The sequence below is a fragment of the Montipora capricornis genome, chromosome 9 (genome assembly GCF_036669925.1).
Source record: "Montipora capricornis isolate CH-2021 chromosome 9, ASM3666992v2, whole genome shotgun sequence".
Taxonomy (NCBI): Eukaryota; Metazoa; Cnidaria; class Anthozoa; order Scleractinia; family Acroporidae; genus Montipora; species Montipora capricornis.
In genome coordinates this window covers 30,615,876-30,633,375 of record NC_090891.1, presented here as the reverse complement: position 1 = coordinate 30,633,375, position 17,500 = coordinate 30,615,876, and the positions used below count along the sequence as shown (strand labels likewise).

The 17,500-nt window shown below is 39.6% G+C and overlaps 1 protein-coding gene and 1 long non-coding RNA gene across 8 annotated transcripts in view; one reads left to right on the top strand and one right to left on the bottom strand.

The window, feature by feature from the left end:
- LOC138015168 (uncharacterized) overlaps positions 1-17,500 on the top strand; it is a 44,273-nt gene that overhangs the window by 10,064 nt on the left and 16,709 nt on the right. For 6 of the 7 annotated variants that reach the window (XM_068862100.1, XM_068862098.1, XM_068862102.1 and 3 more), the window contains exon 2: positions 3,553-3,966. In XM_068862100.1, coding sequence (XP_068718201.1) covers positions 3,553-3,966 — 414 coding nt within the window. Of the gene's footprint in view, positions 1-604; positions 711-3,552; positions 3,967-17,500 lie in introns of those variants that run through there. The other variant, XM_068862103.1, reaches the window with a different exon arrangement.
- The window catches only part of LOC138015169 (uncharacterized), a 23,638-nt gene continuing 6,841 nt past the window's right edge, over positions 704-17,500 (bottom strand). The window contains exons 2-3 of the long non-coding RNA XR_011125507.1: positions 2,179-2,225; positions 704-1,522 (exon numbers count right to left, since the gene is read on the bottom strand). This is a non-coding gene — a long non-coding RNA (uncharacterized lncRNA). The remainder of the gene's footprint in view (positions 1,523-2,178; positions 2,226-17,500) is intronic.

Genomic DNA, 17,500 nt, shown 5'->3' with positions numbered 1-17,500 from the left:
GACCGATTAACAGAATTCCTCAAGTCAAAGTTTATTTTGCACTATATGAGAAACCCTGCTTTGACTAATTGTATCTATACCTTAGGTGTACTTGTGGGAATTGCCAACGTCTTCAACGTGTAGAAGAGTGCATCTGTTGCTCCGAAATTGACTGTATTGTTGCCAAAAACAACGAAGCAGTCGATTGTTGGAACGGCATCGGCTTTAATTGAATTCTTCATCTTGAAACCTTAAGACTTAACGATAACAGTTTGTGCCTCAAAGCAATCTTCAGTGAAATGAGCACTGCAAAGTCTACTTGAATTCGTATGATAATAAAAGTCAGACCGTGTGTTTTTGACAGCATTCGTCCACAGTCTTGCAAAATGGGGTCTTCTGGCCATGGATGGAGACTCACTCCGTTTTTACGGGTGTTAGAACATCCACCAGCTATACAGCGATGCGGCATAATAGATGTCTTCACAAAAAAGCGCAAAGAAAATTTCGAATCGGGGAATTGCGAAAACGCAATGACCCCTATTTATGAAGCAATCTTAAGAGAATTTACCGGAAGAGGTTTGCGAGGTTCTCCTTTCTACGTCATTTTCGCTTTTCGGGCATAGTGCTTTGTTTCAAATCTTGGGCGAGATACTTTGTTAATTTATGGGGAAGAAAGAAAGAATCAAACTCTTTCGATGGTTAATATGTTTCAAGTAGGCATTAAGCAACAGGTTTGTGAATTTTTGTACTAGGGAATGGAGTATCCCTTTAACCTATGATGTTACTCTTTTGTGGCATGTCGTAGTCGCAGGCTTCCCTAAATTTATCTTAGTAGGGTGTGTTCGATTGACCGTATTCTGGAATGAGAGTTGTTTGGCGTTTTGAAGCAACAAGGATAGTAAAGATATGTTTTAACAAGTATTTTAGCGGATGTGTGACAATTTTAAAGTGAATTTCCGTAAAAACGAATAATTTCTAACTTCAATTCCATGTACATGTATTCCTATTCCGGAATATGGTGAATCGAACGGGCCCTAAAGTCTTGTCAAAGTTGGTTGAGCATCGAGCTGCCGTGGGGAATACTTTAATTCTTTAATTCTTCTGATAGTTTACTTTCTATTTTATGCATGTAAAAGTTAACTGTACCATCCTCTGAAATTGTCACGCCAGGCTTAATTTGTGAGCTAAGCAGTTCATGCTTTCTTAATTAAGGAGTAGACTCAGTATACACTTTGTAGTCTTTCATATATTCTTGTACGATAAAAAATAACTTCAGTTAAAATCTTTATAACTTACATTGTTGGTAAGTAAATGTTGAATGTACCACCAGACAATCTTACCACTTAGCAAGCAAGCCATCGTTTTAAAATTATTGCCATTGTACAATATTCTTGTGGTTTAAGAAGCTCAGCTCCTGATATATCATCACTTTGTTAGCTTGCAACTTGAGTTCTTGCTCCTCACACACAATGATAAAAATGCGTCCCCAAAACAGTCCCTCAATGCAATCCAACAAGGCTCTTGACCTTCTCTCCTGCACAACCTGAAAGTGGCGAACACAGATTTGTGGTTTTTGATGACTCAGCCCCCAATCTGCAGCGTTTAAATTATACACTGAATAAGTAATACTAATTGACTGTGCAAATGCAGGTTTGTGGCATTTAGTTAATTTTGGCAGAAATGTTAATGTTTCTGTGATGACAGTACTTTAACTCATTATATGACTAGTGTTTCTGGCCAATATAACTCGTGCTGTGATTGGCTAAGAGCTAGGGCATTATTCTCCTGTAATGCGCATGGGCCTATGGATTATGCAAATTAGTTTTTTTCTTCTTAACAAGAACTGTTCTTTTAGCCATATAATAAACAACTTGATAACCTTGACCGTTCGGTCATAATACAGCAAAATCTTAAACCTTGGCCTTGCCGTATTGACCGAGCAATGGCGAGATTTTGCTGTAACGACCTCACTCTCAGTTATTAAGTACTTCTTAATAACCAGTGGGGCTGGAGTTCATTTCTGGACTCTTGGCGTCATAGGATTGAGTTTCTTGGCTGACTCTCTCTCCTATAGGGTCTTTCTGCAGGTACCACAGGCAGTCCAAGCTCAGTATATGATTTGTAGACTTTATGGGAAAATTAACTTTGAGCTTATAAATGCTAAAGTAAGCTGTAAATGTAGAAATAAACTTCACTTACCTCTATATGCAATTGTCCTTATCTTTTCTGTGCAATCAGAGTGCAAACTGAAATTTGCAATTTGAAATACTTGGCCAGTGAGAGTGCAGAATGTAATATGATCACCATCAAGCTATAACGGCGGTAGAATTAACTATGAGAGGGTGATGCAAAGTGTTATTTTTTACCCATGTAAACCATGCAAATACTACCACTCATGGACAGAGAAGAACTCTGACCAGGGTGGGAATTGAACCCTTGACGTTCGGGTTAGATCACTGCTGATCTACCGACTGAGCTACAAGGCCAGACGGGGGCAGGTTGTGGATTAAGTTTCCCATGCAAAGTCTGTAATCGTATACCAAGCTTGGGCTGCCTATGCAGTTACCGGAAAGCACTTGGTATTACTCTTTATTTCTGCTCCGGTACTTGCAGAAGCTGCCCTCCTATAAGAGTGACGATTACAGATTTTATTTTGTCTAATGCCAGACACTTTTATTCATTAAAGGAGGCTGGTGCAGGGGTGAAATTAGGGCTAAAATAAATAAATTTTGATTGGATATGTGGTTTTAGCAAGAGCACATGTGCACACAATACATGTATGTAGTATTGTGTAATGTTAAAAATTATTAAAGGAGAAGTTCACTCCAAAATGACAATCCTAGCTTTTTCAATTAATTGATTAATAGATTGAAATTTCGCAAGGAGAACAGCTTTTAACCAAAATCTCAATCTTGAAATAGCTTTCTAACCCTGTGAAATCCTTGTTAAAAATACACACATGCAGGCTGCCATCTTGGAGTATATGGATGGCGGCCTGCATGTGTGTATTTTTAACATTAGGATTTCACAAGATTATATTCAAAAGCTATTTTAAGATTGAAATTTTGGTTAAAGGCTGTTCTCCCCCTGAACTTTCTATTCATCGAAAAAAAAGGATTGTCATTTTGGAGGGAACTTCTCCTTTGAAATAAATTCTACAATCTGCACAATTCAGCTCTTTATAGCTGCAGAGCATTTAAGCTTATGTGTCAGTATTGCCAGAAGCTCATATGACCTCGAAGCAGTGAACTCAGTCTTATTCAAAGCTGGGGTTATTTGAGGTTAAACATTTCCTTGTTTGGATGTAACGTATAACTTGGCATTTTCGTGGCGTGCAGCTTCGATCTTATTTTTGTCTGTATTTGAGCATAAAATTGGTGTCCTAATTTAAATCCCCAGCTTTGTTCCTAGAAAAAGGTTTGCAAGTTTCACACTTCAATGTCATATGCTTCTGGTATTGCAGAATATGAATTGTTTTAAGGATTAATTATTATGGAATATTAATTTATTTCCCTTGTGTTATTGTAGTTACGTATACTTACCGTTACAAAAAGTTGTATTTTTTTTTGTCAGGTTCTTCAGCCAACCTTGACATCAGTGATTTTGGAGAAAGTCATAAATATAAATGCAGCTTCAATACCACTGTGGTAGATAGTCCCGACTTTAAGGGGGGCTGTTTAATCGTTTGCATGCCAAATGAACGACAAAAGTTTAAAGACTTTGCCTGTGTCTCCCTTGGAAAAACTGAAGACTCCATGAGCAGCTGTGTAAAACATGATGATCCAGTCTTGTATGATTGTTGTCGAAAAAATGTAAAAGGAGCTTCTTTCCACAAGCTTGAGGATGGATCTGCTTTGTTTGTTATTGACACCAAACATGGACCGATATCAAATTGTGGCAATTTTACCCAGTTCAACATAACCAGTGATACAGGGGGACTGACATCATCCCAGGTCATTTGTACAATCATGCATAGCTCTGGGACAGGTGGGTTAATGATTTGAAATTTAGTACAAGCTTTAAGGCTGTGTCGAAAATTAAGTCGGACGGGGATGCAGGGACAGGGGACTGAGGGACTCAGGGACGTGGGGACTCGGGGACTCATAGTTCACAAAATTCTTGTCTGTTGATTGTAACTGCGTTGCATCCCGTTAAGGTCCTCGTTTCTACAATGTGAAAGGAAGGTCAAGTAAATATATATAGTATGGCTTATTACTCGTCTGCATAAAAAGGTGACTTTCATTATACTACTATCAAGTTACACAGTGGAGAAATTTAGGTAAAATGAAGGGACAATTTTTTTTTTTGCATTAAGTCCTTATTTATTTGACATAGGCAACATGAATGAAACGTTGGTATGACCATTTCTCAGATCATTTTGGCAGCAATCTCTCTAACTCCCACTCTCCATCTCGCTCGATTCATGGCATCCTTTTCTTCCATATCTTCTTTGGTCGTCCTCGCTTCCTCTTGCCCTTCACTTTAAACTCCAACGCTTTTCTCAGAAAATGCCCATCATCCCTCCTCAACACATGCCCTTACCATCTCGCTCCATTCACCTTTGCCATCTGAACCACTGTTTCCTTCAATCCTAACATCTCCATTAGGTCCTCTGTCCTCTTCTTCTCCATCAGTTTTGCACCGCACATTGCTCTCACCATTGCTCTCTTGGTTCTCAAAATTGCCATCTCATTTTCCCTCAGACACCATGTCTCACTCCCATGTAACATAATTTGCCAATCTTACATAACTCTGATATTAAGCCATTCCTTTCATCTTCAGCAAGAACCTTTTTGAGTTAAGCAACTCTCCGCATTCCCTGAACTTCACCCAGCCAATTCTTGCTCTTGCTGTCACAGCTGCCTCTTTGCCAGCTGATTAGTTTAATTAATTACTGTAAGTTAAAATTTGTGGGGAACAGATCTAGCCGCTCTCATTTAAATAATAATTATTTTGTACATACATTATGGCTTTATATATACAAGCGGTGTGAAATTGGTTTACCCAATAATTATTATTTTGTACATACATTATGGCTTTATATATATAAGCAGTGTGAAATTGGTTTACCCAGTAAGAAGATCCAAAGGATACAGTGTCTCGACGTAAATTTATGAATCAGTGTAAGAGGCGACGAAGAGACCAACTCTTGACTGCATGTTCTTGATAGCTTTAATACGTTTCGGCTGTTCAGCCTTCCTCAGGTTAAAAACTATTAAGAACTAAAAAGCTATATTATAGTGGTGGTAGGTTACAAAAACATCGACTTATAGACCGAATGCATAAATGGCGGCCAAAGAAATATTCTTTTGTTTATGTGCTAATTAGCCTCACTAGCCTCGTTTGCATGGACAAAATACAAAGAAATGTTGCTTGAGAGCAAGGCTAGTGAGTCTCATTAGCACATAAACAAAAGGATACATTTTTGGCCGCCACTTATGCATTCGGTCAATATACCAAGCAAAAATATGGAATTAAAATTAAAATTACATAATTCGACAAAGGTCTAAAGTACAACGTGAAAATAACCAAACAATCATAGGTTAATACATATAACATGTTGATGTGAATACAAACAAGTAACAAAGACCCAAAAGAAATGAAACCTAATTTGAGTAGTATAAATCAAAAATGATAATGAAATGCATAATAATGGAAAATGGCAAATCACAATACTGGTAACTCAATTGTTGTAATCTAAATCCTGCCTTTTGTTAAGACCATGGGGAATAAGCGTAAATAATTGCGCCGTCCAGTACTAGGCTTCCCTAGTGAGCAATAATTGATCAAGATATGAAGAATTTTCGGAAGACCTAATTTACGTTCAATGATAATGAAATTGATTTGAGAAATTTCACGTTCAGATTTATTAAAATGGATGGCCAATTCACAAGTTCTTTTGTTCTTTGTAAGCATGTTCGACTTGTGATTGCGGAACCTTACCTTAAATTCAGTTGAAGTGGATCTCACATATTGCATAAATGCATTTGGTACAGGTGGCTAAATAACATTTTGAGACGATCGAGCAAGATCGTTGAATGGGATATATATTGACGACCAGTTGCCGAGCTTTGAAATTTCAAAGCTTGAATTAAATAATTTTTACAGAGATCGCACTTCTTGTTGCACCGTGAACAACCCCGTTTTCTTCGCGTAGACTTCTGCTAGAGGTCAGTCAGAATATTCACCTGGCGCCATCCAAATTCTGAGTTAGTGTGATTTGCCATTTTTCCATTATTACTAGGCATTTCATTATCGTTTTTGATTTATAGTACTAATTAGGTTTCATTTCTTTTGGGTCTTCGTTACTTGTTTGTATTCACATCAACATGTTATCTGTATTTATTTAACCTTTGATTGTTTAGTTATTTTCACCTTGTACTTTAGACCTTTGCCATATTATGTAATTTTAATTTCCATATTTTTGCTTCGTTACAAGTCGATGTTTTGGTAACTTACCATCACTGTGATAAGTTTTTTTATGTGGCTCAGCCTGGCTGAGCCACATTTTCACTTAATTGCTTAGTTGTGCTGATTTCTGTTCCCAAATTAACCTTGTCTGTTGTATTTCTCAGAAATGCCTAATGAATCGCCATCCCAACGGGAATAGGCTGGTGATCCTAAGTAATTAAGGCAATCAGTTGCTAATATATCCCCTCCCTACCTCACTGTACTATATATATATATATATATATATATATATATATATATATATATATATATATGAAACTCAGAGCATGAAACTCAGAGTAGCGATTAAATGACCAAATAACCTCACTCTTGCATTACCAATCAATTATTGCTCTAGTTCAACTATTGAGCACTTTTAAGTTGATGAGGACTTCTACCCATTTTTTGGTTATATATATATATATATATATATATATATAGTCGTATAAACATAACAACTTTCTTTAATTTTCCAGACATGTTTCGACGGTACATCCGTCATCTTCAGTGTTACATATTTTGAAATCGCCGTTGAATTTAAAGCGCGCGCGATCTTACAAACTTCGTTACATTGCGTTGTCAATATTGCGTATTAAATCAAAACAGAACAAAACAAAAATTTAAATGAGTGACGCTTAGTTCCTTACAGGGAGAGAGTCAGGTTAATGTGTTTCACCTGCTGGTTGAGATCGGGCTTCTCCCATTTTATATACATGGATTCCTTAAGCTTCACTTGGTACTTAGTGGCTGCAGAGTCCAGGATCTCGAAGCAATCCGGTGTGCAGGATGCCTTACAAAACTCTGAACTCTGCAGATGTTTAAAAACATTCGAAGATCTGTCTGAAAGTAAGTGCTCGCGCACTCGTGTGGAGAAATGTCGGCTGGTTTCACCAACATAACAAGCATTACAACTTGCACACGAAAATTTATAGACCACACGCGTGCAAAGCCCTACAGGGACAGCATCTTTCATATTAAAAAGATTCCCGACTTTGAAAGTAGTGAAGACTAACCTTATATCAATAGGTTTACATAACCGATTAGCAAGTTTGCGTATACACCTCTGTGCCGTGACTGAGAAGTGCCCAACGTAAGGGATTTTAAAGAAAAACTTAAGTGTTTCCTGGGGTTCGATTCCTGAATGAGACTGTGTTTTCCCTCCCTTGACTGCTGTCTGAATATATTTAGAAACATATTTGTTGATAAAGTTTTCAGGGAAGAGATTCCTCCGCAGAATGACAGACAATTTTTGAAGATCAGTATGGAACCCTATCCAAGTGTTGTTTATCTTAAAAGTTCTATCAATCAAGGTTTTGATTATTGGTTTTGTAAGGCATCCTGCACACCGGATTGCTTCGAGATCCTGGACTCTGCAGCCACTAAGTACCAAGTGAAGCTTAAGGAATCCATGTATATAAAATGGGAGAAGCCCGATCTCAACCAGCAGGTGAAACACATTAACCTGACTCTCTCCCTGTAAGGAACTAAGCGTCACTCATTTAAATTTTTGTTTTGTTCTGTTTTGATTTAATACGCAATATTGACAACGCAATGTAACGAAGTTTGTAAGATCGCGCGCGCTTTAAATTCAACGGCGATTTCAAAATATGTAACGCTGAAGGTGACGGATGTACCGTCGAAACATGTCTGGAAAATTAAAGAAAGTTGTTATGTTTATACGACTATCTATATTGTTGCTGCTATCTAGACCTTTTGGATCATATATATATATATATATATATATATATAAATATTATATATATATATATATATATATATATAAGTAGAATGATAAAGATTGAGTATCCAACGATGATGCCACTTGCGAGGAGGATCCAAAAGAATACAAAACGTCTTGACTCAGATAAGTTAATAGGGAGAATGAAAAAATGAGTCGCTGGCGAACTTCTCACAGGTCTAGTATATTTAATCTCGTGTAAACGTTTCGCCCTTCGGGCTTCTTCAGTACACGCTTAAAACTAAAAACTAAAAATACCTGGTACAACTGAACTTGCGCTATTTATACAAAACCATGAACCAAAAGGTGTAAAATGTTTAAAATTACAAAAAAATTAAAAAATCACAATAATATGTCATGTAATATGTGCGGTTGGAATTCATTAAGTGGACAATGCGTGAGATAAGAAATAGTTAGCTCTATTCCGAAAAAGGCATTAATCACCAGACATCGAAACTAATAATTTAAAATAAACAACAGGACTTTGAAAATCATGCAATCACGTGGCCATATGATGAGCGCAAAACAAGATCCCAAGAGAAAGCCTCTGGAACCACGCCAGTACTAAAAACAACAGAACCCCGCCCAGGGGCCCTAAAAAGTATTAGAATCCCTGAACAGGGCCTGTGAGAATGCCGATCTGCACAGCGTAACTGAAAAAAAGCCCAACTGGTTGCACAATTACTCCAGTGAGTGATTAATTAAACCTTATTCTATTTTTGGAATTAAACTCGGATCTTTTGTTCAAGCCGTAAGGTTGGAGGGTGCATAACTGTGCGCACCAAAAGGCCTCTCTTGTGAGTAAAACCTTGTCCATATCATCAGTAGTGTCATTAACAATTTTTTTAATGATCTTTCACAGCGCCTGTACAGGCCGTTTTTACTCCATTAGACAGGATGTACATTGTAGGTCGAAGAATGTCATCTATTTAGTCACCTGTAAAACATGCAAGATTCAATACGTAGGTTCAACATCGAATGAATTCAAGGTCAGATTTCGGAATCACAAATCGGCTATGTTGACCAACAAGGCCACGTGTGAATTGGCCGTCCATTTCAATAGAAAAGAACATCACATGTCTGACTTTGAGTTCATTGTTATTGAAAAAATTGTTAATGACACTACTGATGATATGGACAAGGTTTTACTCACAAGAGAGGCCTTTTGGTGCGCACAGTTATGCACCCTCCAACCTTACGGCTTGAACAAAAGATCCGAGTTTAATTCCAAAAATAGAATAAGGTTTAATTAATCATTCACTGGAGTAATTGTGCAACCAGTTGGGCTTTTTTTCAGTTACGCTGTGCAGATCGGCATTCTCACAGGCCCTGTTCAGGGATTCTATTACTTTTTAGGGCCCCTGGGCGGGGTTCTGTTGTTTTTAGTACTGGCGTGGTTCCAGAGGCTTTCTCTTGGGATCTTGTTTTGCGCTCATCATATGGCCACCTGATTGCATGATTTTCAAAGTCCTGTTGTTTATTTTAAATTGTTAGTTTCGATGTCTGGTGATTAACGCCTTTTTCGGAATAGAGCTAACTATTTCTTATCTCACGTATTGTCCACTTAATGAATTCCAACCGCACATATTACATGACATATTATTGTGATTTTTTAATTTTTTTGTAATTTTAAACATTTTACACCTTTTGGTTCATGGTTTTGTATAAATAGCGCAAGTTCAGTTGTACCAGGTATTTTTAGTTTTTAGTTTTTAGCGTGTACTGAAGAAGCCCGAAGGGCGAAACGTTTACACGAGATTAAATATACTAGACCTGTGAGAAGTTCGCCAGCGACTCATTTTTTCATTCTCCCTATTATATGTATATGTATATATATATATGCAGTTAGATATAGCTATATGCAGTTATATGCTATATGCTATATGCAGTTAGATATAGCTATATGCAGTTAGATATAGCTCTTTGGCATTACAAAGCTTTTGCTTTCGTGTCCAAATTGAGCACTCTACTGGGATGAGTCATTGCTGCTAGCTAGCGAGCTAGCTAACTAGCGAGCTAGTTTGAGCACTCTGGCATGGCTTAGATGTACCACATGTGTGGAACATTTGGGGTGGCTTTATAAGCTTAACCTCCATCCCAGACACCAGCACTGCACTGATGAGGCCCAGAAGACCGAAACAGTACTGTCTGCAGTTAGATGCACTCTACTGGGATGAGTCATTGTCGCTAGCAATTGCGCATGCTCACTAGCTCGCTAGTTTGAGCACTCTGGCATGGCTTAGATGTACCACATGTGTGGGACATTTGGGGTGGCTTTATAAGCTTAACCTCCATCCCAGACACCAGCACTGCACTGATGAGGCCCAGAAGACCGAAACAGTACTGTCTGCAGTTAGATGCACTCTACTGGGATGAGTCATTGTCGCTAGCAATTGCGCATGCTCACTAGCTCGCTAGTTTGAGCACTCTGGCATGGCTTAGATGTACCACATGTGTGGGACATTTGGGGTGGCTTTATAAGCTTAACCTCCATCCCAGACACCAGCACTGCACTGATGAGGCCCAGAAGACCGAAACAGTACTGTCTGCAGTTAGATGCACTCTACTGGGATGAGTCATTGTCGCTAGCAATTGCGCATGCTCACTAGCTCGCTAGTTTGAGCACTCTGGCATGGCTTAGATGTACCACATGTGTGGGACATTTGGGGTGGCTTTATAAGCTTAACCTCCATCCCAGACACCAGCACTGCACTGATGAGGCCCAGAAGACCGAAACAGTACTGTCTGCAGTTAGATGCACTCTACTGGGATGAGTCATTGTCGCTAGCAATTGCGCATGCTCACTAGCTCGCTAGTTTGAGCACTCTGGCATGGCTTAGATGTACCACATGTGTGGGACATTTGGGGTGGCTTTATAAGCTTAACCTCCATCCCAGACACCAGCACTGCACTGATGAGGCCCAGAAGACCGAAACAGTACTGTCTGCAGTTAGATGCACTCTACTGGGATGAGTCATTGTCGCTAGCAATTGCGCATGCTCACTAGCTCGCTAGTTTGAGCACTCTGGCATGGCTTAGATGTACCACATGTGTGGAACATTTGGGGTGGCTTTATAAGCTTAACCTCCATCCCAGACATCAGCACTGCACTGATGAAGCCCAGAAGGCTGAAATAGTGAGCATGCGCAATTGCTAGCGGCAAAGACTCATCCCAGTAGAGTGCTCAATTTGAACATGAAAGCAAAAGCTTTGTAATGCCAAAGAGCTATATCTAACTGCAGACAGTACTGTATATATATGTATAACAATGTTTTTCTACTCAATATAGTTTCATATGGACTTAAATACAGGTCTGTTTCGTAGACCAACAAGGAGTTGGACCACTCATCAGTTAAATTCCATGTATACTGTAGCATCGCTGGGGTTTATATACATCAGTAGGGTGATCGTTACAAGATTCAAACTTGAAAAACAATAGTAAAAAAGCATTTGTAAATTTATGATTGGTTGTTGAGGATGCGATTGAACCTAAGGAGAAAATTTCGCTTGTACCTGCAAGTCGATACGAGTTCATTACTGGGTTGCCAGTATGGCAAACCAGTTGGAATCTGTGTTTAGTTTTGTGTTTTTTTTTTTTTTTTTTCCGTGTCGGTAAAAGTCTTGCCTGTCACTCCCCTGCTAAGTAGTGGCTTTGAGCATAGAGTCTTGTCTGTGTATTTTGTTAGGTTTGAGGGGGCTGGGGGAATACGTAGATTTCCTTGGTGCACACAGATGAACGTTTAATTATTAAACCCGCAATGGCGTCGAAAGTCGTGGTAACGGGGATGGCGTTTTAGTGGAAAAAATATACCTTTATGAGATCAAGAATGGAACGTCAATTGGAATAACGAAACAGGCGGGGAAAATAAATATCTGGAATCTTAAAAGCGACGAGGGATGGTCTTCGAGAACAATTGCGGTCGGATATGAGAAAGTGTGTGTTGTTTCTAATCTTATTTTATAAACTGGAAAAGGAATAAAAGGAATCGAATGTCTTGAATGTATCACAGTGTTTACCGAAGTGGCATCTCGTTTGCCTGGCAATTGGCATTTAATTTGCAGTCAAGCTGTACAGTTTTCAGGTAAAAAAATAATTGAAAATGTGACAGTGAAGAATTATTGGAAAGAAAGGTTGTTGTCTATTTTGTGCTTTGGAAAAGGTTCTTTAGGAAAGAGTTCAATCTTGAACTGAAAAATATATTTATTTGCATATCGTATGGTTTGTGAGACGGATTGTTTCTTGTTTGCACGCACGGAATTGGAATAGAAAGGGTTTTTTTTGTCTCCAATAGCAAATATTTAGTTAGTTTCAATAAATTTCATGCTGGAAAAGGTTTTTGTGAGATGTTTCAACTGTTGTGATTCATTGTGCTGTGTAGTATTCGAGTTTAACTAATTTGCATAAGTGAGTTGAAATTTAATACGCATTAAATAACGATGACAGGAATTTGTAGGCATGATCGTTCTGGCAAATGATTACAGCTGGCGATCATTTTTAATTAAGGTCAGAAAAAGATTTCAGTATAGTCACTCTTGTGTAAAATGAAGTTATTGTTAACTTGAGAAAACAACAATAGGGTCGTTTATACGAGAGAAAATAAGCCGCGGCTTACTCTGGACGCGGCGTACATAATACGCGAAAGGAACTATTTATACGAGTATAAACTCCCAGGCCAGGATAAGCCGGGGCTTGAGAAAGCTGTGAACGTAGGTTTTGCATCATTTATATGGGCTGTTCGCGTTTTATTTTCTCTCGTATAAACGGCCCTTATATTTCTTTAACTTTTTTAAAGAGAGAGATTTCGCGCAAATTTTATTTCAAGCTATTCAGTTGAAATGTTATTTCTCGCCATTGGCTTCGTTTGCGTGATCATTTACTGGTGTTGACATTTAGAGGTAGTTGTTTGGTTCTAAACGAGTAGGAATAAAACGACCAGGAATGAGCGAATTTTAGTGGGTGTGCGATAGCAACACGAGACAGGAGTCGAGAGATTCTAACGATAGACAGATACTAACTAACCCTTCCTGAAATAAACGAAGGGAAGCAGGCGTTGATGGTTTGTGTGAATTTATAGCACTAAGTGGATAGAAGTCGTCATGTTTTGATTGGGCAGCTTCAGAGACGTCCTTCTGAGGAAACAAGTTGTTAAAATAGCTAATTGTGATTAGAGAATTTCGATCCTAAGTATAATAAGTATAATAATGCCTTTTATTGACAGGCAAAACCATATGATTGAGCGTGATCATACCAAATATCATTTGTTTGCGCGATCAAGTTGTGGCGAAGTGTGTAGCCCATGACAGTATGTCGTTTGTGAGCATATTGCTTTTTGTTGTATTAAGCTTCTTCCTCGGAACGCTCAAACAACTCACTTATGCACACGCCGTTTGCGGTAGACCCACACTAAAAGATGCTGTTGAGCGATTGTTTTGGCCGGGGTTGGTCCGCAAACTGAAAGAAAGTTTATATGTTGAGAACAAATGTGTACTAAATGAACAAATATGTGAAAATCATGATATGAACTGCACTGCAACCAAATGCCACAGGAGAGAAGCACAGAACTGTGAAAGTTTCCAGAAGAAGAAAGTTCCTGATCTTAAAGTTAGTGCAAGCGGTATCGAGTCGCAGAGATGTACGCCTAGCCGGATGCATTTAGTTAAATTTCTGAAAAAGGTGAATTTTCTGTCTATTTGTATTATCATGGCTTTTTGTTTTCTGCTGTTACTGAATCCCTTTGTATTTGGAGCTGTAACGCTATTTCATGTGCAATTACTTGTATCGTTTGCAATTATCCTCACTAGTGCTGTTGTTAGCATTTTTACTGGGTTGCCAAACCCAGTCGGAATCTCGGTTTCATTTCGTGGGTTTTTACTGGGTTGCCTATGGGCAAACCCAGTCGAGGTCTGCGTTTAGTTTGTTTGTTTTCTTTTTGTTTTTTACTGGGTTGCCTATGGGCAAACCCAGTCGAGGTCTACGTTTAGTTTGTTTGTTTTCTTTTTTTTTTTCTTTTTTTTCTTTTTTTTTTTTTCCGTGTCGGTAAAAGTCTTGCCTGTCACTCCCCTGGTAAGTAGTGTCTTTGTGTATAGAGCCTTCTGCCCGTATTTTCTTAGGATCGAGAGGGTAGTGGAACTGCGTAGATTTCTCTTGTGGACACAGTAGAATCATTAACTTAGCCTGCAATGGCGTCGAAAGTCATGCAACGCGAATGGCGTTTTAGTGGATCCTTAAACAAAATATACCCTTATGGAGCTCAATAATGGAAAGTCAGTTGGATAAACTAGGCATAAATCTCAAAAGCGACGAGTACTGGACTTCGACAACAATCTATCGCCCGTCGAGACGAAATCAAAGTGAGCAGTATTTACCTGAAGTACATGGTAATTTGACACAATTGAGTTTCTTGTCTTCACGCACGCAATCAAATAGGAAGAGGTTCTCGCCTCTAAGAGCAAATATGTTGTTTGTTTCTGTTACGAAAAATAGCATTGCGTGACAAGCGTTACTTTCTAGACGCTTCGCGAGAGTTCGTAATTTGTTTATATTTAGGTTTGTACGTAAGCGTTTCTAAATCGGTGTGTTTTGTAATCTTTCTATAATTAGATCGATTACTAATTTAGAAAGTTCTAGAAGTTTCTTGTCAGAGTATATAAGTAGACGAGTCCAAGCGGAGTGTTTTTCTAACTAGTTTTTCATAAGCGAAGAGAGTTGGTGTTAGCCGTGTTTACTCAAGTGTGACAGAAGCTGTGTGCATTCAAGTTGGCGGAGGCCGTGTAAGTTTGTCGAGTACGAGTTATTCAGAGTTTTACTTCGTGGAAACTACGTTCATTTTTGGAATAAATCTTCTTGTTGTTGTTCCGACAACCCTGCGTTCAGTTTAGTTTGCAAGCTAACTTTCCTCAAAACACACGAACTCGTAACATTGGGGGCCTGTCCGGGAGAGGAATTCATTTGTTTGCCGACTACAGAAACCAGGAAAGGATCACAACTTGGAAGGAAGTAGCGACGCTGTGGAAAAGGTTGTAGCGAGTGAAAGAGCCGTGGAATTTTAGTGCTGTGAAAATGGAGAAATTTATTCAGCTTGGCGAAAAGTTTGGTCTGGAAGGAGAAAAGCTGCTTGAATTTGTGCGTGAACAAGAAGAGAAAGAAGACAAACGTAGAGAGGAAGAACGTGAAGAAAAACGCAGACAATTGGAGGAAGAAAAACAAGAAAAACGAAGACAATTGGAGGAAGAAAGAGAAGAAAAACGTAGGCGGTTTGAAGAAGAAAAAGAAGAGAAACGTCGATTACTTGAAGAAGATAAAAGAAGAGAAGACGAAGAGAGAGAAACCAGGCGACAAGAACGCGAACTAAGAAAATTGGAGATGGAAGCCGAGCTGTTGAAATAGAAAGAGGCTATTGAAGCGGCAAAAAGAGAACACGAGTTGGAGATTGCACGTTTGGCTGTGGAGAATGCTGACAGACGTCCTGAAGCGAGAGAGGATCGGGCTAAGGCACCTAAACTCCCCTCGTTTGTTGACGGTAAAGACGATTTGGACGCGTATTTGCAGAGGTTCGAGAGATTTGCCGAGACAGCTAAGTGGAAAAAAGATGGATGGGCATCGAAGCTCAGTGCTCTGTTGTCTGGACGGGCACTAGAAGTGTATTCACGTCTATCGGAGGACGCAGCTAAGGATTATGACAGGGTAAAGATTGCGTTAATGAAGAGATATGACCTTACCGAAGACGGCTATCGTCGAAAATTTAGAGCATCCAAACCAGAAGTCGACGAAAGTCCGGAGCAGTTTATTGTGCGACTGGACAGATACCTGTTACGTTGGCTAGAGCTTTCGGATACTGCGCGAACCTTTGATGGTCTTAAGGACTTGATCGTGAAAGAACAATTTATTGACTCTTGTCCTAAGGATTTGGCAATTCACCTGCGAGAAAGGGCACCTGAGACTCTAGCTAAGATTGCGAAGATCGCTGACCAGTACTTGGAGGCTCATGGTAAACATTTGTTCAGCTCAGCGAGCAGAAAGCCAACAGTGCAGCCTGAGAGGGACGAAGCCAAGAACATGCAGATTAATCCACCAGCTCTGCATTGCTTTAAGTGCAACACCCGAGGTCATAAAGCTGTCAACTGCCCAACCCTAACAAGAAAGTGTTTCCTATGTGGTAAGCTGGGACATGAAGCTAGAAACTGTCGATCAGGTGGACGCAGATCAGGAGCACAAAGTAAGGATGGTAACCCTGTGCAGCGTGGTCAAGTGAGTGCCAGTTGTTTAGTTCAGTCACCTGAGGTTAAACCTACTGATGAAGAAATTAAGGCCTGTATTAAAGATGATAAGTTGCTGTTAGCCTGTGGTAAGAAGATTCCATTGTTGAGTAGTGCTTGTGTTGAACCGTTGACTGGAGTGAGAAGTAAAATGCCTGTCGTGAAAGGTAGAGTTGGAGAGAAGCCTGTTGATGTCCTGAGAGATACTGGTTGTAGTGGAATTGTAGTAAAGAGGGACCTTGTGTCTGAGGATCAGTTTACTGGCGAATTTAATGTTATGCTGCTCATTGACAATACGGCAAGGAAAGTTCCCATCGCAAAGATTGACGTTGATACACCTTATCTCAAGGGCCAGGTGGAAGCGCAGTGTCTTCCCGATGCTGTTTATGATTTAATTATTGGTAATGTACCAGGCGCAAGAGCCGCTGACGACCCAGACCCAAGCTGGCAAGTTCCTGTACAAGAAGCTTGTGCTGTAACCACGAGAAGTCAAGTTAAGAAAGCTGGAGAACATATTCCGTTGAAGGTACCAGATACCAAAGAAAGTCCTGTAGTTGATAGAGAAAAGCTCAAGCAAATGCAGCGTGATGACGAGAGTCTACAGAAATTTTGGGAGAAAGATGACGTAGTTGTGAGAGGCCAGGCTGAGGCTTCATTTGAAGTGAAAGGTGGAGTTCTGTACCGCGTCTACAAGCACCCTTATGTGAACGGAGGTAAACCCCTGAAGCAGGTTATGGTTCCTGTGCAGCTGAGAAGTCGAATAATGGAACTAGCGCACGGATCGATCATGGGAGGTCACATGGGAATAAAGAAAACGACTGATAAGATTCAAAGCGCGTTCTATTGGCCAGGCATTCAAGGGGACGTGACTCGTTATTGCAAGTCCTGCGATGTATGTCAGAAGACAGTTAACAAGGGTTCCGTACCGAAGGTTCCCCTAGAGAAGATGCCATTAATTGACAAGCCGTTTAAGAGAGTAGCAATCGACCTGGTTGGACCTATTGTTCCCCCGAGTGAGGACGGTCATAGATATATATTGACATTGGTCGACTTCGCAACTCGTTATCCTGAGGCTGT